The 20,983-nt window shown below is 36.1% G+C and overlaps 1 protein-coding gene across 10 annotated transcripts in view; it reads left to right on the top strand.

Annotated features, from left to right (window-relative positions):
* Positions 1-20,983, top strand: part of kmt2cb (lysine (K)-specific methyltransferase 2Cb) — a 142,407-nt gene that overhangs the window by 84,108 nt on the left and 37,316 nt on the right. For 6 of the 10 annotated variants that reach the window (XM_067454132.1, XM_067454135.1, XM_067454134.1 and 3 more), the window contains 13 exons: positions 571-687; positions 787-891; positions 996-1,100; positions 4,212-4,393; positions 4,720-4,884; positions 6,264-6,373; positions 6,461-6,544; positions 6,973-7,185; positions 7,772-7,897; positions 13,616-13,729; positions 14,067-14,209; positions 19,073-19,250; positions 20,665-20,769. In XM_067454132.1, coding sequence (XP_067310233.1) covers positions 571-687; positions 787-891; positions 996-1,100; positions 4,212-4,393; positions 4,720-4,884; positions 6,264-6,373; positions 6,461-6,544; positions 6,973-7,185; positions 7,772-7,897; positions 13,616-13,729; positions 14,067-14,209; positions 19,073-19,250; positions 20,665-20,769 — 1,747 coding nt within the window. The remainder of the gene's footprint in view (positions 1-570; positions 688-786; positions 892-995; positions 1,101-4,211; positions 4,394-4,719; positions 4,885-6,263; positions 6,374-6,460; positions 6,545-6,972; positions 7,186-7,771; positions 7,898-13,615; positions 13,730-14,066; positions 14,210-19,072; positions 19,251-20,664; positions 20,770-20,983) is intronic. The other 4 variants (XM_067454133.1, XM_067454142.1, XM_067454138.1 and 1 more) reach the window with 2 other exon arrangements.

Consider the following 20,983-nt stretch of genomic DNA (forward strand, 5'->3'; position numbering starts at 1 on the left):
TTATTTTGCTTATTTTAAGCAACAACTCTTAATTTTGAGTTATTTTTTCCCACAACGACAATAATTTTTACTTGTCTAGTAAATGTTTCTTAATATAAGAATGTTTTTAAATTTTGAGTTGAGACAAGACAAAAAATACTAAGTAAGAAAAGCATTTTTGCAGTGTCCTTGCAAAAATAAAATTAATTAATGCTTTTTTTTTTTTTTTTTCTGACCCCAAACTTTTAAACAGTCTGTAATTAAAAGATTGGAAATGTGTATTCTTAGAAAAAGGGGTAGGATCCCTATATTTAAAAACTATCTGTGATCTGTTGCAGAAATGTGAAATTAACCCATCACAAACACAAAGTCAGTGAATAATGTTGTTACAGAGTAATTACATATGTATAAACACATACAATTACAATCTTTTGTAATTTATGACACTTTTAAAAAGTTACTACTAGCTACAGGAAGCTTCCGTTGGGCAAAGCAGAAAAAAACGGAATCCTTTAGCCCCATGTTTTCTGTGTTTTCGGTGAGCCTCTGCCAGCGAGGATGACCCTTACGATATCCGTGTTATGTCACCAGGGCAGAGGATCTGGCTTCCCCGGCAGGAGGCGGCCCAGGGGCTCGGGTGTCACAGGCAGGGGAGGACGTGGCCGTGCCAGAATGAAAAACGGAATCCCTCCAATCCCGACACCGGGAGTATGTCTCATTAACTGCCATCTACTACATTGTTTGTTCTGATATGTGGAAATATAACTATAAAGCATTCATTTGTGTGGTATGTTTGTATCTCTGCAGATAAACATCATGGAACCAATGTGCACATTCAAGGAAGAGGAGGAAAACGCCATGCACAGTACAGTGGTGATTTTCTCTAGTACAGACACGTTCACACTGAAACAGGTAAAAGTGAATGTTTCTGAGCATTCGGTTCTGCTTACAGCCGTATGTATGTGGAGTCAGCTGCTCTCTTACAGTGGTGTGTGTGTGTGTATTCTTTTCCTTAGGATATGTGTGTGGTGTGTGGAAGTTTTGGACAGGGCGTGGAGGGTCGACTCCTGGCCTGTGCTCAGTGTGGACAGTGTTACCACCCCTACTGTGTTAACATAAAGGTGGGCACTTTACAGGATGAGGCCATTAAATCCTTCCTTTTTGTTAAAGGTGATGATGGTAGTGTAAAAAAAAAACAGCTTCCTAAACTGGGGAAAAAATTTAATAATGGAAAAAATTACTTGACTGAAAAGACTTAAAGGGTTAGTTCACCCAAAAATGAACATTCTCTCATTAATTATGTACCCTAATGTTGTTCGACACCCATAAGACCTCCGTTTATCTTCGGAACACAAATGAAGATATTTTTGTTGAAATCCGATGGCTCAGAAAGGCCTTCATTAACACCAATGTCATTTTCTCTCTCAAGACCCATAAAAGGCACTAAAGACGTTGTTACAAAGTCCATCTCACTACAGTAACTAATTTTATAAAGCGACGAGAGTAGTTTTTGTGTGAAAAAACACGAAATAACGACTTTAATAGCGATTGGCCAATTTCAAAATAAAGCTTTGAACGGTTATGAATCAGCGTATTGATTCATGATTCAGATCGCGTGTCAAACTGCCAAACTGCTGAAATCACGTGACATTGGCGATCCGAATCATGAATCAATACGCTGATTCATGATGTTCGAAACTTTGTTTTGAAAATCAAGTTTTTAATGGTATTTATATGTCTATGTGGTGTTATCAAAAAATACTGACTTTGGTACTAATGAAAAAAATGTTGAGCTGGAATCGTAAACACCTCTGACTGGCCATTGTGCTAACACACTCATCAAACACGTCTGTGGTTGGCTACAATGATCAATGCACGGAAGCATTTGAAAGCACACATAGGCAGGTGCCTATCAGCTGACCAGTGAGCACAATGGCCAGTCAGAGGTGTTAAGGATTTCACTCAACAGCCCTCAAATGGTCATGTTTTTAAAATGTCAGTACTGTTTTTAAAAAGTCAGTACTTTTGACAACACTGTGTCTATATGCAATTTTTAATATGCTTTATGACAAACCATGTGCAAATTCATAAGTCAACACCATCGCTGTAGGCGCTTTGAAATTGTCAGTTTCTTATGTTAGAAACTATCTTGTAACCAATCACATCAACGTGCGGACGGACGGGCTTTAGCATATGATTAACTGTTCTTTGAAGCAGGGGATTTTCAAGAGAACCCAGGTCCCAGTATATTTTTCTGTTGATATGAAATATACATTTATATGATATATTTCATATATATTTATATATATGAAAATGTACATTTAGCAGTATAGCGGATTAATTATTTATATGATGTATATTACGATGTTTTAATGAACTAAATGCCTTTCTCCACTGAGGGTCTAAGTTGTTTAAAGCATTTCTAAAGGATACTGACTGCTACTGAAGGCAGACTGAGATGGCAGGAACATGGTTTGGTTAACAACCAAAGGCTAATCATATTTATTACTGTTATGTGTCTGATTTTGTAGAGAGCGATACATAAAACACATTACCATTCTGATACATCGACTAGACGAGCCTGTGCGAGTGATGCTAAATGATGCAAGAGTGTAGTTATACATTCAAGCTAAAAAAACCAGGAAAGACCTCAATTGGATAGAACTACAACCAATCAGAGCAACGAAGCTACGCATAACATTAGTTGTCAAATGTCAAAAGAACTCAACTGCACTGTGTTGCCTAGTCTGCGGTTTTCCCGAGGGTTGTGAAATGAAGCGACCTCAATTATGGGATATATAGACCCAGGAATGCGAATTTTAGCAGGCAACCTTGCCAAAATAGCTCACATTTTAACCCCCAAACACCATTTTTTTTCTGGAGAACCCCTCGAGAAGCTATTGTTTAGGGCTAGTAGTTGGCGGGTTTGGTTGTAAAAACTTGGCAACCCTGTCTGCACGTGCGCTGAAATAAACAATCTTTGCCAGTGTTGTAAAAAAAAAAAAAGAATTTAAGGATACACAGAATACTTACCAACATGATCATCATATCTATGAGAAATAGTCAAGGTGAATGCATATACAAACAAGTTCTCCGTTTAGGATTAGAACAAAAATCTACCCAAAGCGCCTTTTAATGACATTGATGATTATGTTCCTGTTGATCATCTGTCCGTCATCGTCTAAAGCCCGCCCTGACAATTTCATATAAGAAAAAATATAAGGCAGTGCAACATTGATAATATTAATATTAAATCATATTAGACTGATTTCTGAAGGATTATGTGACACTAAAGATTAGAGTAATGAAGCTGAAAATTCAGCTTTCTTTTTTCTGTGAAACGCAAAAGAAATGGTCATTGTGAAAAAGGCCTCAATGTTCCTTGAAATGAAAGTTAATTGGGTGCAATGTTGTTTTTGACCCCTTTGACTTTCATTGTATAGACAAATATAGCAATATATATATATATATATATATATATATATATATATATATATATATATATGTATATATATATATATATATATACATATATATATATATATATATATATATATATATATATATATATATATATATATATACACTTTTTTTTCATCAAGGCTAGACTACAGGGGGACTTTAAAGGGAAAAAAAATATTTTTTTTCCCACTAAAATATTAGGCAGGGCAACATTAATAAAATTTATATTAGATCATGTTGGACTTTTTTTTGTATGGATTGCAGACAGTTGCACTGAGGAAAAGACAGGAGGAAGAGCTAGAGGTAGCAGAGCTGAAGATGTTGAGGTTCTCTTTGGGAGTGACGAGGATGGATAGGATCAGGAATGAGGACATCAGAGGGACAGCACATGTGAGATGTTTTGGAGACAAAGTTAGAGAGGCCAGGTTAAGATGGTTTGGACATGTTCAGAGGAGAGAGAGTGAATATATCGGTAAAAGGATGCTGAGGTTAGAGCTGCCAGGCAGGAGGTCAAGAGGAAGACCAAAGAGGAGGTTTATGGATGTAGTGAAGGAGGAAACGAAGGTAGTCGGTCTGAGAGAAGAGGATACAGAGGATAAGACTAGATGGAGGCAGATGATTCGCTGTGGCGACCCCTGAAGGTAAAAGCCGAAAGAAGAAGAAAAGATATAATAACTACTAAAACCTACTGTGTTCTTTTGTTTTTTTGAAAAGTTGTGTCTTCATATGCATATGCTGCCTAATGTTAAATGACATGTATTGGTTGTCAGATCACCAAGGTGGTGTTGAGTAAAGGCTGGCGGTGTTTGGAGTGTACCGTTTGTGAGGCGTGTGGTCAGGCCAGCGACCCGGGACGTCTGCTGCTCTGTGACGATTGTGACATCAGCTACCACACCTACTGCTTAGACCCACCCCTGCAGAATGTGCCCAATGGGAGCTGGAAATGCAAATGGTATTTCATGTTGTTTCACAATTTACTCTTTTCTCTTTTAAGACGTATTTAAAATAATATAATTCAGGTTTTTTTGCCTACAAAATGATACTTGCAACTGTGCTTTGAAAACTGAAAACTTGTGGTTAATTTAAGAATACTTGGTGGTTACAATAGAGAAACTTTTTATTAACAAAAGCATTTTTTAAAAGTCATTTAGTAATGTGAGTTATTTTACTTGTCATGTATGAGCCCTTAATAACAGTGAGCTGTTATTAAGGTGGTAAAATCAGTGGAGCCGTGTGGTGTGTGATTAATGTCATTCTGCCTGCTTTGACCTCCCACAGGTGTGTGTCCTGTACGCAGTGCGGCGCCACGTCTGCGGGTCTGAGGTGTGAGTGGCAGAATAATTATACTCAGTGTGCCCCTTGCGCCAGCCTGGCATCGTGCCCACTGTGCCAGCAGGACTACAATGAGGAGGAGATCATCCTGCAGTGCCGCCAGTGTGACAGGTGAGCTGCGGTCCAGCACTCTGTGTCTAGGCTGTGCCTGTACCTGCTGGTGTGCTTGGATTCCTTTCAACTCAGCAAATCACTTTGGAAGAGATGCTGGCTCATGCAAAACTATATATATATATATATATATATATATATATATATATATATATATATATATATATATATATATATATATATATATATATATATATATATATATCATAAGCGTATATATATATATATATATATATATATATATATATATATATATATATATATATATATATATATATACAAATTATATTTCACAATATTTGATAAGATGTTAAAATAGTGATTGCTAGGCTATTCCTATATATCAACCACTGTTTGTTTCATGAAACAAAATATAGTAACACCAATGAATATATGGTTTGGGTTTAGTATGTTTGTTTGTTTTCAAATAATACTTTAATTCAGCAAGGATGCAATGTATCAAAAGTGACAATAAAGAAATAAGTAATATTTCATAAGTTATATTTCAAATCAGTGCTGTTCTTTTGAGCTTTATATTCATGATCATCAAAGAATCCTGAATTGCATGATGTTTTTTACAAATATATTAAGCAGCACAACTGTCAGTATCTACATTAATAATAATAAAGGTTTCTTGAGCAGCAAATCAACATATTAGAATGATTTTTGAAGGATCACGTGATGCTGAAGACTGGAATAATGATGCTAAAAATTCAGCTTTGCTAACAGGAATAAATTCAAATTTTCAAAAATATATTACTATTAAAAAAAGTTTTTTTTTTGTTTTTTATATATTTCATAATATTACAGTTTTACTGTATTTTTGATCAAATATACACAGTCTTGTATAAATACAATAACAGAAATATTACTACTACTACTACTACTACTATTTATAAAAAAAATAGCTTTTTAATTGTTTTATTTGTTTGTGTATTCATATTGAATAATGAAATATGAATACGCAAACAACTAGATTTGTTTAAATTAAAATACAAATATTTTCTGCATATTGGTAATCTAATATTTTTTTTAAACTGAATAATAATAGTCATAAGAATTGTTGAAAAAATAGATTTTTCTCTATTTTATAACCTCTTTATATGCAGCTAATCGGTTTTGGGTGGTTACTAAGTCGTAGCTTAATGGAAGTGAAAAGTGGCCCAATAATATTCTGTAATATAATAATATAACTAATTTCCCTCCTTCTATATAAATTAATGGGATTTTTTCCAGTTTATTGCACAATATAATTGTAAGTCCTAATAGTAGAAGACAATGAAGCGTAGAAAAATAATAGCATGGCTCTCCTCAATACATACACAGTTTGAGGTGTCACTCATATCCGTAGCTCAAACGTGCCATTTTTGTGTCTGCAGGTGGATGCATGCCTCGTGTCAGGGGATCTGCTCGGAGGAGGAAGTGGAGAAGATAGCAGACACCAGCTTTGACTGCAGTCTGTGTCAAGGCCAGACCCCCCTCTCTCCTGGTAAACAAGCACTTCTTTAGCACAGTCTGTTTTACATTTATAAATCTTATTTTGTTGACATTGTGTATTTGTGTGTTCATTAAACAGTGCCTGGAACGCCAGCCAAACCCAGTTTGGATTTAGTCGAGTCTGTTCTCATGCCACAGAGATTCACAAAAACAAGAGATCCTGGTAAAGTTGATTTCATTCTCCTAAAACATTTAGTTGTTGGTTCATTGAGGTTCAATTAGTTAACCTCTTAATCTTAGGTCATGTTAATTTCAACCTTTACTAATACATTTTTAAAAAGTTGTATTATTTCACTACTATCAATTAAACTATCAATTAAAAGTATTTTTTAACTAAGGCTAACAAAGATGAATTGCTTATTGTTTGTTAATGTTAGTTAATGCATTAACTAATGTTAACTAATGAAACCTTTATATCGAAAATTCTACATTGAACATAAATGTTTCTGGTGATGGTTTTTCGTCAGCTTGATACTTTGTAGGGTAAAACTTTCTCACAGGCCATAGTAATGTCCAATTTAAGAGTGAATCGTTCTTTTGAGTCGGTTCTTCATGTTCTAATGAAGTGCCTCTCATGTTTCCGCTCCACAGACCTTTCGAGGACGTACACCCAGGATGGTGTTTGTCTCACTGAGTCTGGTCTGTCCCAGCTACAGAGTCTCGCCAAAGCAGCCTCTCGCCGGAGACGCTCCAAACCCAAACTCAAACTGAAGATCATAAACCAGAACAGCGTGGCCGTGCTGCAGACTCCTCCAGACCCACAGATTGAACTCTCCAGAGACGGAGACATTGATGACCCCAAAAGTACTGCATTGTTTATACTTTTTTAGCGAAAGGTTCATATTCATAAATGATAAGCGAAATAAGAGATGCGGTATTGAGGGGTTCACAACCTTAAACCAACATAATGCCTTAAACCTAAAATAAACGCTTTTGTTTATATATACATTCAACTCTTGATGTCTGATTAAGAATAACCATGTGTTATACAGATTTATAATATAAAATATAAAAGTTTTGGTGAGTTCATGGCAAAGTATTATGAAATTATCCATAAAGGATCCATGTGATTGCGCCTCCAATTCTGAGGAAGATTAGGTGTCTTAGAAGGTAGCATCATTTTTGTACCTACAATTTAAAACAATGGGAGTGCCCCTATAATGCCATAAAAACTAGTTATCTAGCTAGGCAGCTCATTATAGTGATTTGAAATGTTATTATTTAGTACAAATGGACTGTAGTTTGTTGAATCTGTTGCGTAAAACATTTAAAAAATGTCTTATATTGCATTTTAACTTCTTGTAGTCCGGGGCGCAGATTGGGGTTTGTTTACCTGTGTGTGATTCCTGACAGCTTTGTGTGTATTTGTTTGCCTCTGCCTGTTTTACAGCAGAAGGGGAGATTGTGGATGGTGAGGTGAAGTCAGACTCCAGTCCTGAAAGGCCACAGGCAGAAGATGATGACTCCAAAGACACAGATGCCTGCAAGAAAAGGAAGAGGAAGCCCTACCGCCCAGGTGAGAGACTCCAGTGGAGTAAAACCCAATGCAGTTTCCCTTTTGCATGGAAGCATTCCCCGTTATAATAATCCATAGCACAGCATTGTTAGGTCTGCTGGATATTGTATGTTTATTAGGGGGTGTTACATGCATTCGCCCCGCACCGTCACGGTTCATACAATCAGACGATGAATACATACAGTCAGAGGCAATCCACACTCAGTCCAGAAGGAGGGCGCACACGCAGGGGCGTAGCCATCTTTTCAGAAGTGAGGGGGACAGAAATGTCGTAATACCAATTTTTTTTTCACCGATATAATTTATCGCATCGCTTGCTTTTAATTTGGTACGATATCAAATACACTGCTGATCAATAACCACTAATATCTCTAATATTTTTTTCCTATATTTTAGATTTTATAGAAAAAAGTCTCCATAGATTTTATGCAATGTAAAAAAATATATATAATATATAATATCATATGATATTATATAATATTATATGATGTAAATCAGCTGTTCTCTTTAATATATAATAAAGTGCAATTTATTTATGTGATCAAAGCTGAATTTATCATCATTACTCCAGCCTTCAGTGTCAATAATCATTCTCATGAGGATTTGATGCTCGACAAACATTTATGATTATTATCAGTGTTTAAAAGTTTTGCTGCTCATGGTGCTGCTTAATTTTTGTGGAAATAACCATACCATTCTAACATTTGTAGTAAAATTTAAAAAAGAGAGAAATTATTACTTTGTGATATTTTTAATATTACAGAAGATAATAATTTATTTAATTAATGCAAATAATTGCTGTCCATTGAACTTTCTATTCATCAAAGAATCCTGATAAATAAAATGTAGGCCTAGGGCTGGACGATATGGCCAAAATTTATATCACAATATATTTCTTAATTTCGGTCGATACGATATAATTTCGATATCGATATGAACTATATAAAAGCTTTAGAAAAACTACGAAAACTGCCACAAAGGATATCTGTACCTACAAACTTCTGAAAAATTAATTTGCCAAGTCTATGAAACCTCCTCCTATAAAACTATATAATATTTTAGAAATAAAAACGGTACAAATAAATTAATGTTCACCTTTTATTTGCATTTAGCCTTTATACGAACAAGAAATGTGAAATCACCGTCAACTAAACAAGACTCTCACTTCGCAGACGCAGTTTATTGAGCATTTTCTTTTAAGTTTTAAATTTCAGTGAAGAACGATTCATAGCGCTATATTCTTCTTTAATGCAAAACTATAGACCTTTATCTACTGATGCACAAAAAATAAATAAAAGAAGACTCAATTCAGTTGCCTATTTGTGCTCTGTTTGAGATGAGTGCACGCTGCTTTTTGCAAGGCTTTAAACTCGAGCAAATGATACATTTTCGTGAAGCCATGTCTGACCGTCTTTCACAAGCTTTGAAAGGTAATTTAAACGAGAATGAACGCGTTGGTGTCAATACATGTCATTGTGTGCAAATGTGGAAAGCATTAAAACAAATGTGCCATTTGCCTCTTACACAAATAGTCTGCATGGATTATTTGTAACGCTTGGCATCGTATTGTTAGACATTAGATTGATGCATATGTCGATGTATTGTTACACCCCTAGTCGGCACCTCTCCGGCACATTTTGCAGCACACTGAAACCTGAAGTTTAATATCAGACCTTAAGCCCCATTTGCACGGGATTAGTATTATCTGGGGACCTCTGGTGATTTGTAATAATTGCAGAGAATGTCTGTGATCTTAATCCCATGCGAATCGGCCATGTCTGTAATTTGTAAAGTAAAAATTCCCCCTCAAATTACCTACCATATTTCGCCGAACACCGAGGTCCTGTGGTAATAGTAGTCCCGTGCGAATCGACATCTCTGTGATATGGTCAGGATTAGGCGGATTGTATATAATTTTTGCAAGCTTTTTTTCTTCCTGTGAGCATTTCTATCTTTATCTTTCACGAAGAATAAAGTCTGCATTCATAATGCGCACCGTTATGAATTCCCATTATACTTTCACTTTAGAATGATTATCAATTTGAGAGTATTAATCAAAACGATATCGATGCTTGTTTATGATTTCATACAGATATCTATAACGTCATCATATCCGGGAGAAGTCAGTAAATTCAAGTAAAATCACAGGCTTTGCTTATCCCGTGCGAATGCGCCACGTAAAACTCAGATGTGGGGGAGTCATTTCTAAATCACAGAGGTCTCTATAATACTAATCCCGTGTGAATAGTGCTGTAGATAGCCGAACCACTTCCACGCCACTAAAGAAAGTTAGTCTTTCTCCTTACTTGTGGAAGCTCGTTCAGTCACATTTGTATTAGTCAGGGAAACTCTTTTTGTAGCTAAAACTTGCCGCGTTGGATCTATCAGCCTACTACTGCTGAGCACTGACTGTGGTGTACGTCATCGCGCAAGTAGCCAATCGTGTTCTGCTCTTTCTGACGGCTGCGCCCTGAACGTCAGTCAGTGAGGAATGCTGTAATGTATATTGAAATATCGGAAATGGGTTTAAAAATCATATCACCGTTATTGAAAAAAAATATATCGCGATATATATTGATATTGAATTATTGTCCAGCCCTATGTAGGCCTATCATGGTTTCCACAACATTTTTAAGCAACTGTTTTCAATTTTTTTTTGATAATAATCATAAATGTTTCTTGATTATAAAATCCTCATATGAGAATGATTAGTGAAGGATCATGTGATATTGAAGTCTGGAGTAATGATGATAAATTCAGCTTTCAGTTTCCATGTAAATACACTTGCCCGTGACTTTAAGAGTAAATTCATTAAGGGTGTTTAGAGTTTAGAGAAAGCTAAAAGCTCAACCGAGTTTAGAGAAAGCTGTTTTAGCGTCCCTGTTCGAATCCTGTTCGGAGCGGGTTGACTAGGATCGTTGAGACCCAGTAAAAGTGCGTAATCTACGCCCATGCGCACACAGTAATGCAATGCTGTTTTATAACCGCCACGACAGTAAAAAGAGCAGAAGAAGAAGAAGAGATGATCTATCTACCAGCCATAGACTGTACAAAAAAATATGGACGTAGTGTCCATGACGACACCCATAGGATTCTGAAGAGCAGTTTTGAAGCATAAAGTAGAGACGAGTTGGCCGCTGCCATCTTGCCAGCGTGTAATCCCACATCATGCCCGATAACCGAAAATGGGCAAAGAGGCGGGACGTGGGCGGAGCTGAGGTGACGCAATGACTAACAGACAGCGGATAAATGGCTATCCACCTGTCACTCAGTGACCACACCCTTAATTATTCAGAAATTTAAGGCTTTATATAATGTAAACGAATGAGTTATAAAAAAATCCACCCCCCTCACAGTTGTCATGAAGGGCAAAATTAGCCGTATAGACCAAAACCACAATTTTTACCAGCTCTACGTTAGTCTACTAATACAGTTATCGAATGATTCGAACCTACTAATGAGGTTCGAATCATTTTTGTGACATGTTCCACAAACTTCACAGTAAGGAGAACGAGTACATCACAGGGTGTCCGCGGGGTTTTAAAAAGTATTAAAAAGTGATAAATCAAAATTGTCAAATTTATGGCCATTAAAAGTGTTAAATGTGGCCTCAGAGGTATTATTTTTTTCCAAATTAGGTATTATTTTTTCAGACTATCAGGTGTCCTATTCTGATTGAAACTCTATCTGCGTTTGCGTTAGTTCGTTTAAATATGGGCTTTAGCATATCTGGACACATAATCAAAGATCTTTTGTCTCCGTCTCAACGTATGTTTGATGCTAACGTCATATTCAGTGGTCGTTTGGCATCATCTCAGAACACTGCGCGCTCAACAGAAGTGGCTGGCTTACGTTTTATTTTAGACTTGCTTCAAGGCATGTCTTCAATGACTATCCTCATAAGAGCAATCATAAATGATTTATATAAAATCTAAAATGAACAAAAAGAGTTGTGAGAGAATGAGGCGAGATCCATTAGACAGTATATAAACAGTGAGATCCGCGTGTCTGTCTGCTCTTAAAGGGACCGCAGCCAATAAAGCTTCCTGTCAGTAAAGTTAAAGAACAAAGGGAACAGAGAAAATGACTCGCTGCTCTTGACTAAATAACTTTTGTAGCTTTAATAAGGATTAACTATTTAATTTATAGTTTATGCAGTGCAGACTGCATATAACTTTGATAACTTTATTACATTTCTGTATATTTCCTAACTGTTAAGACAGGAAGGGCGGGAGTAAACATGACATTTATTAAGGGTGTATGTTAGCATTGTTTTAAGTTTATTTAAATTAAAAACTGTCATATTTTTGAAGCCTAATAATAAATGTAAAAAAAAGAACAAATCAGTAGCTGTATTAATATCAGTAATAGGCTACTGGCCTTCATTCATAAAAAGATGCCATTTAAACAAGTATTTAAAATATACTGTCTTTATGTTGTTTGTACATTATTTGATTAACTGTGAAATTATTATATTAAAAAATATATTAAAACGTACAAAAACATTATTTTATTGCGATTAATCACAGTAAAAATGTGTGATTAATCTAGTTAAAGTTTTTTATCGATTGTCAGCACTAGTTTTTAGTATTTTGTTAAATTCAACAACTTATCACAGTTATAGAAATGTAATATTTGGCTCAGGTTTTGTTGTTGGAAAAAAAACACTATATAATTTAATTGCTGAATTACCAATTATTAATTGAAATCAAATGTGTATGCAGTAATGCTTCTCCTTAACCAACCTTTGTGAATGTTGAGATCTATTTTACTGTCTGAATGATAACTTATCACAGATTTCCTCCTGTTGTCGATTCTAAATCTATTCTTTTTTGTATGTTATATATGTCAACATCTGTGTAAATAATAGAAAGGTCGCTGATTAACACTTGCAATTCAGTGTCGTGATGGTTTTAAAAAATATTCTGAAGGTAGTAAAAAAGGTATTAAAAAGTAGTAAATTTAACTTAAGGATTGCTGTATATACCCTGCATTAGAAAGTGGGATCCTGTTTGTTTTCTTTATTTTACAAAATCCCAATTTTTTGTTTTTAATGTGAGTGTCACGCACAAAGAAAATGACAGTGTAGGCTGCGCACAACATGTTCATTTTATTAACTACAACATAATGCCATTCCAAAACATAATGAATGACTGCTTGGATACAAAAATATCAGTCAGTACGTGTACATGAAACACTGTTCCGATTACAAACAGTTTAAAAGTCCAACATTAATGAAAATGCTCCATGTAAACACATCAATCAAAATAAAGAATCCCAAGAGGGATGGGATAAAGCTTTTCTAATCCGTTCGATAGGACATGTAAACCCTTAACCGCAACTGGAAAGTTTTGCGCAAATGCAGGGACGTAGAAATGGCGAAATGATGGAACAAGCTGATGTTTTTGTTAAATATAATCTAAAATGTTCTTTTCACTCATCATCTGGGAAATGGTGCAGATCACTTTATTTAGCGTTCATGTAAACACTATGTTCGGATTCATTGGAAGTGTCCATGTAAACTTGGCTACTGATATTTAATATCTATATCAGGCAATGCATGGAAAATGGTCATAAAAACGTTTTACTTTTACATAAGTGGTGTGTATATACTGTATATATTTGTTCTTTCTTTTTCCCACTTTACCACTTGTAGGTAATTTCAGCAGAGGTGATGCAGCTCTTTATTAATATTGAGGAGTTTCTGCTTTTACTCAGGTATTGGAGGTTTCATGGTCAGACAGAGGAACCGGATGGGTCCAGGCAGAACCAAACCGGCCTTGGTCAGGAAGGACTCCACTGGTTCTGAGACCCTGCAAGGCAAAGATGAGGGTGAGTATCATTCATTAAGATGACTTTCAGTAAGATTTTTTTCTGGTAAATGTTGGATCTTTAATCAGTCTTCAGTCTTTATTATTTTTTAATATCTTTTGAATGTTGTCAAATGTCCACAATCTGAACATAATTTTGGATTGGGCTCATCCTGATTGCTATAATCTAGACACCCCTAATCTAGTCTGATCTATTGATTAATCTAGATAGAAGTTATTATTACAACAGAAATATATTGCATTGGTGTAGATGCTCTGTATATTGCTTTGTAAATGTTTGGATTATATAGGATTTTGATGTGAAGAATGAATTTGGTTTCTCTTTTCTGTCCTGATAGTCTGGGGTGACCAAGCGCCTGACACTCCAATTGATGAAAAACATCCTTTGTCTGATTTTCCTGACAATCCTGAGGTTAAAATACGGAAACGCTATAGGAAAAAGAAGACCAAACTGGAGGAGGCTTTCCCCACTTACCTACAGGTAGTCTTTATTTTATAAAAGCTACTTATCCTGACTGAACTGAGGACTAATGCTAGCTTTTTAGTCAAGTTTTACTCAATGAAAACTTTACACATTACACGTACACCGTTACATTTTTCATCATGCTACTAAATGGTTAAACTGATAATAATGATTATTTGGCTCACAATTATAATTGCAATGACTTTTGTAAGTTAAGTAATGTACTCAATGATTTCATCAGAATTATTGCACTTTAACTCACAACTCAAGAGAATGTCAACTGATACACATATAGTTTCTTGATTTATTATAGGCTATTTATCATGTAAATGAGCACTTTCTGTCTTCATTATGAAAACTGGTAAAGCAAGAAACTTCTCTCAAAAATGAAAACAGTGAAATTCCTATGAGATCTATGTTTGTATTTATTGCAGTTCATCACTGAGAATGTTTGATCGCATATTCAGTTGCAGCAAACGGCGCAAACAGCTCATGGCAGAACACAGACCGGTTGAATTAGACTTTAATTTAAGCAGAATATCTCAATCGGAGACAGAGTTTTCAGATCATTGGCTTTTCTTCAGCAGTATAGAGGGAGTGCGTGCACATGGTTGCCAAATTGCAAAGACTAAGTAAAACACAGTCAAAAATGTATTCTTTTAACAGAAAAGCTCTGAATATTTTGTCTTGTTTTATTTTATTTATTTTTTTTGGGGGGGGGGGGAATAGAGAATTTGGTAAAAATGTTATTTTTTTATTAGATTTTTTCTTTTTTCATCAATAATATTGCATGTTGATATAATCACTTATTAACCTTGGTGACCTTGACCTCATCTTAATAATTGGAAAAGAGCTTGTTGACATATTTTTCATCATAGTTTTCATTAACGAAATGAACACTACTGGCTCATTGATTTTGAAGTCAAATTATCTACTTTCCAACTTTTAAAAGATAATTGATAGGGTTGGGCGATGTCTACCAAATTGGCATCAGGCGATGTCTACAGTGAAACATCGTGATGGATGATGACATCGGGGGGTTTGCATTTAAGCGTCTGGAAAAAGAGAGAACTAGCACAGAGCTGAAGCATGTTTGGCTTTTGATCAAACTACTAAAGGATATAATGCTGAAATATCATTACAACAAACGATCTAAGGCAACGAGTGTTTGAGGTGTGGTCCTTACCGCTGTTTTGATGCTCTACTTACTTCAACTAGAAACAGGAAAATGGAGCTACCGTTCTGTCTCGCGGTCCAGATGGAAACATACCAGGGTCTGGATGGAGACAGGGGTCTGCCATTTGAATATCATTGGTTTAGTTTATGTAAAACATCTAGTAGCCTATAATTTGTTTGCTGTTTTTGCACAGTAAAATCTTTAGTGTTTAAATTGAGTTCACTGAACTGTTTTGAATTTGTATTGTAATCTGGAACAACTTCATTATTTGCGAGGAACTCAATGGTGATGTCTATCAGCCATCGGCGATGGCATCAACTATCGGACCAAACCTAATAATTGATTAACTTCAATTTAAAGACAATATGAGTGGTGTTTGGATGTGCAAAACGTATCATCGCTATGCTAAGGTACTCTGGCTGGTTGTCAGCCTGCCCCCTAGTCTCAATAATATGTTGATTTTTGTTTCACATTTTTTTTCATCCACCAGGCAAAAATCACAAGTCACATCCACTTAGAAATGCTATAGCACAATCTAATCTGCAGTACTCTGGAATCAATAGCAACTTTTCAGCAGATGCTTCCTTTATCTCAAGTCAATTCCAGGGATGTCACTGGGCAACTGCTACAGATGTGCTGGGAGATGCCACAGCTTTTAGTAGACTTTAGAGCCCTCTTCTAGGTGAACCGGGAGCTTGTCTAGCCAAGTTTGACATATGGACTCTTAGGGAGATGATGTCATTTTTTTTTAGCTCAACCTTCTGTCGTAAGACTCCAACTGATGTTTGAAAGCTACGACAGATGAAACTTAAGATTTTTTCCTAGACTCCTTTTGCACTCACTTGTATACTTATACATTTATGTCATATGTCATGTTTGGATGGTATGATAATTAATCATGTTAATATTACTTAATCATGTAGAAAGCTGCTTTTGGGATAATCCCGTGAATTACACTACCATTAAAACATTTTTTTTTTTAAAGCTAATATTTTTATTCAGCTTTGAACTTTTATTACTAATGATGCATCAAATTGATCAAAACATTGCAAACAATTTTATCATGTTAAATTACTTTACTTTTTATTCATAAAAGAATCCTGAAAATATTGTATCATGGTTTCCACAAAAAGATTCTGTACAGCGCTGTTTTCTCTGTCCTAAAAACGGCCTGATGATTTCCTTGTTCTATGAAGTCCCTCCTTCAGAAACACGTAACGAGTTCTGATTGGGCCAGCGCTTCTCGTGTTGTGATTGGACAGCAGCTTAGCGCACTTTCCCCGGAAAGGTCCCGCCTCTTACCATAACGGGGAGATGTAAGCGCTGAACGCGCGCTCTTCTCCACGTGGGAGAGCAACAAGACCACGCCCCTATTTTGCGTGTTCTTGTGGGCGGAGGGTTCGTCAACAAACGGTTCTAGTGACGTCATTCCTGAAGGAAGTGCAGGGGTGTAGTCCAAACCGGCCATTCGCTGTAGGCTTTGAAAGGGAACTTCTGTTAAATAAAATATCTCGCTTGGCACTGAACTTTGAGCTTTATAATTTTACAGGTATTATTTATGCTCTAACAGCAACATTACAGACTAACTAACGTTTGAAAGATGTAATTGCGAAGAACGGGACCTTTAATTTTGTATTGTATTTTAAAATACATTAAAAAATAATAATAATATTTTACAATGTTACAGTTTTTACTGTATTTTAATCAAATAAATGCAACCTTGAGGAACATGAGACTTTTTTTAAAAACATTTTCCACAAAATGTTACCGACCCCAAACGTTTTAATTAATACTAATGAAAGGAACATCATCTTGTCAGATAATTTCCTCTCTTTTTTTTACCACTCACAGTTATGTGCTCAAGTTAAAAACAGAAATTCAAATCAGTAATACTATTATTATGAAACAAATAATTCTGACTCTAAATTTGAATTAAGCGAGCCACTTTCAAAATGACATAGCTGATATACACCATCAGTTGAATTATTGCTCTATTAATTTGGCAACCGTAAAAACAAATAAACGTGTGCTGTACTTATCAACACCGTTTAATCTTGATTTAATTTGGACCTGCTTTTTATTTTCATATTACTTCATGTTTCTGTCACCCACATGTGTAAATAGCATAAAGCAGTTCTCCACGCTGATAGCTGCACAAATGTATTTACCATTGTATAAAAGATCCAGAAGAAAAATCGAAACCGCAACACGTTGTATTACACCATCATATAGGCCAGCCCAAAAGAGCAAGAAGGGATGGGATGGGAATGACGTAATTGTATGGTTGAGCTAATACTAGCTGTTCACGCTAGCTCCTGTATCAACACTGAGAGAATCCACCCTGAAGCTGCTTCTCAGAAGAGCCACTTCAAATCAATTATTGAAAATGGAGGCTTTTAATGTCTCAGCCAGGCAGGTTCCTGAGAGCTGGAGTCTGTCAGGTCAGCTGAACTGAAATGACAGCTCAGGCGGTGTGTTGGGAAGTCGTATTACGGCCCATACAGCACTCATGTTGTTTTCATGCTGGTTCCGTGCACACGTGCAGCGGCGTGTGTCTTCGTGGATAGTGCTTCGTCCTGCGGGACTGCGCTGGAGTGGTACGAGACGGGATGAAACATGAGCTCATTTGAGGGGCTCCCACAACGTGACAGTCAGTGCAGTGTAACGCCATATGAGAGCCAGAGCCGCGCTGCCAGACAATCAGCTCAGACAAACACAGCCATCTGGAAAATCTCCACTACTGTACCCAAAAAAGATACTCTATCAACAACGCTTTCATTGCAAATGATAACAGCACAATGTGATTTGAGTATTCCTCTTCAGAATTATTTAGCTTTGAATGTCATGATCATCCGAAGTGCAATCCTTTTGTCATTGACATGAGCATTGTGTGTTTCACATGAGCAATATTGTGTTTTCCAGCACTGGAAAAGCTGAATTTTTTTTTGCAAATCCTTAAAAAAAAAAAAATATATATATATATATATATATATATATATATATATATATATATATATCTATTCATAATTTTATGATAAACATATATAAAAAAATATAATATTTTGATTTATTTTTAATTTGTTATTTAAAAAAATATATTTTTTTATCAGTTTTTTATCAACAACCTTTCTGGAAGTTTCTGTTGGTTCTATAAATTGAATCCTAAATTCTATGAATTTTCTTGATATCTCCTTCAAGAAAATTGAAGGTGGGTCCAATGGGGGTGCAGAGCTGAAGTGGTTTTAAAGCCATAGTGACGTTTGATCATCAGTTTTTTTTTTTTTTTTTTTTTTCAAACTAAAGGTCATGAAAAAAATGTAGGAACCCTGACCATTATATTAGCCGTTTTCAAATGATCTGTATCCACTTGTTTGATTAACAGAAGTAGGTCATGGGTAATAAACATTTTCCTTTTTAAATATTCCATAGTATAATGGATTACCGACTTGCTTCATTTTCATGAATATCTTTTTTGCTCTCATTAAATTGTATCTGCATTTAATGGGCCATGAGTTGCACTCTAGATATTGGCATCAGCATGCACCATTAAAAAAAAACATAATGGTTGACCACTTGTCTGAACAGTTATTACTAAATTTATGAAAGCCGTAATTTTTTAAAACCCATATCATCTTTACTAGATGGAAAAATAACTTTGCACATTTTATACTGAAGTCCTCTCACTTCAATCTCTTCTCTTACAGGAGGCCTTTTTTGGGAAAGACCTGTTGGACAAGAGCAAACAGAGCAGACAGGAAACCACACGGCTGTTAGAAGATGACCGAGACCGGAAACAGCTCGCGGCCAATCAGATGAAGCCATTGTCAAACGCATCACTCAGTGCGTCAGCGGGACCACTGCCCAGTAAAGCAGTAGCAGCACGTACGTTTCTTACAGCTACTGGAGCAGTCACAAACACACACACACACACACATACACACACTCACACTCATATGCGGCCTGTTACAGTCTTTTCATCTCTTTCTGTTTTTGTCTTTTTCCATATTACATTCATACCCAGTCTGATTTATAAATGTGTTTCACTTAAAGTCAACATGAAATTTAAATAGACCCCATTTACTTTCTTGACACACATTGCTGGTATGGGTGCCGGCGGATTCACTCAGAAATGTCCCCTTACGGAAAGTAAAATGGGTTGAAAGTGCAATTTCATGTGAACTTTAAATGTGTCTACACAATTTAGACCACTTTCCTGGAGTACAAAAGTCAGGGTCTATGTCTGGTCGGTTTCATCGCAATTTGGTTTAGTTTTCCCTGCTCCCGTTCCTTGCTCATTAGATTCTGATTAATCCCGCACCCGTTTCTGTTCGGGTTAATTAACTCTGCATGTGTATAGAGGGTGTGCACATTGACGTCAATTTCAAAGCCGGACTCAGTGGCAAAAGAGCTGCTGCATGAATGGATTTAATAGGGAAAACTGCAAAAACGCGAGTAAAACAAATGATTATCAGTTTAATCTCAATATAGTGTTCCTTACAACTTAGCAAAGATCCAGTGATCCATGGATATTGACATGCAGTCAGAAATCATGTTTTCTGACATTTATATAAGCCTGATTTTGACGCCGGGGAAAAACATAAAGCAAATTTGCCTGTGAACGCTTTGTATGAATACAATATTGGTAGGTCTGAATCCGGGTGATCCCTTATATCAATGTTATATATATTGTCATATCGTCCAGCCTTAAACGTAGTTTTTATTTGACAAACTATACGATGGTATTAGACAGTATATACAATGGTAAATATTTATTGGATGAGTTGTCAATAGTTGCCAAAACAATGCAATATATAGGGTATGATTTTACCTTAAAATTCAACATATCGACACAAAATGATAACTGCAAATACACATTTCGCGTTTTGAGCCCAGTTGTTTCTGTGAATTGTAGCAATCCATTTACTTCTCTTTTCTGAAGCTTTCGGCAGTCTGTTAAAATATACCTCAGATTTCTTGTCAAATATGTTTGTACAGTCAATCTCTTAATGCGCTTTCCCATTTTAGATGTGTTTTGTGTTTTTCTCTGCCTTTATGCTACTCAGTGGGCGTGACCGCAGCGGCTGACGTCACATGCATACCCTCTATTTAAGCCCTTACTTTCCTTAATACTTTTCCCTGTATTGTCTATGGTTGTATTCTCCCTAGTTTCTCCCTGGATTTATTATTAAAGACTGTTTATGTCTCTGAATCTCCCGCGTCGTTCGCTTACTACAGCCACACACGTGACAATCATTAGGCACTTATAATTACTTTCCTGCTTTATCCGCATCCACAGAGAACTCTGTGGAGCCTCTAGTGGACCTCTCCGAAGAGCTGAAATCAGACACAGAGCTGCTGGGAATGTTTTCTGATAACATTGGCAAGCAAACAGAGGAGCCCGGTAGGCCATTATGACTGTCTCTAAACTTATGAGAAGAAATAACAGCACATGTTTGCTGTTCTGATGAGCCCATTCAGTGGGGTCCAGCTCTCTAGCACTGATATTGTCAGAGTTGGGGAATCTGCTTTGAAACAGGAACTTCATAAATTCATATGGTTCTCGTAAAACTTAAAAAACTTGGATATAAAGGCATGTGCTTAGATGATAGATGTAA

Source organism: Pseudorasbora parva, chromosome 9 (assembly GCF_024679245.1).
Source record: "Pseudorasbora parva isolate DD20220531a chromosome 9, ASM2467924v1, whole genome shotgun sequence".
In the NCBI taxonomy this organism is placed as follows: Eukaryota; Metazoa; Chordata; class Actinopteri; order Cypriniformes; family Gobionidae; genus Pseudorasbora; species Pseudorasbora parva.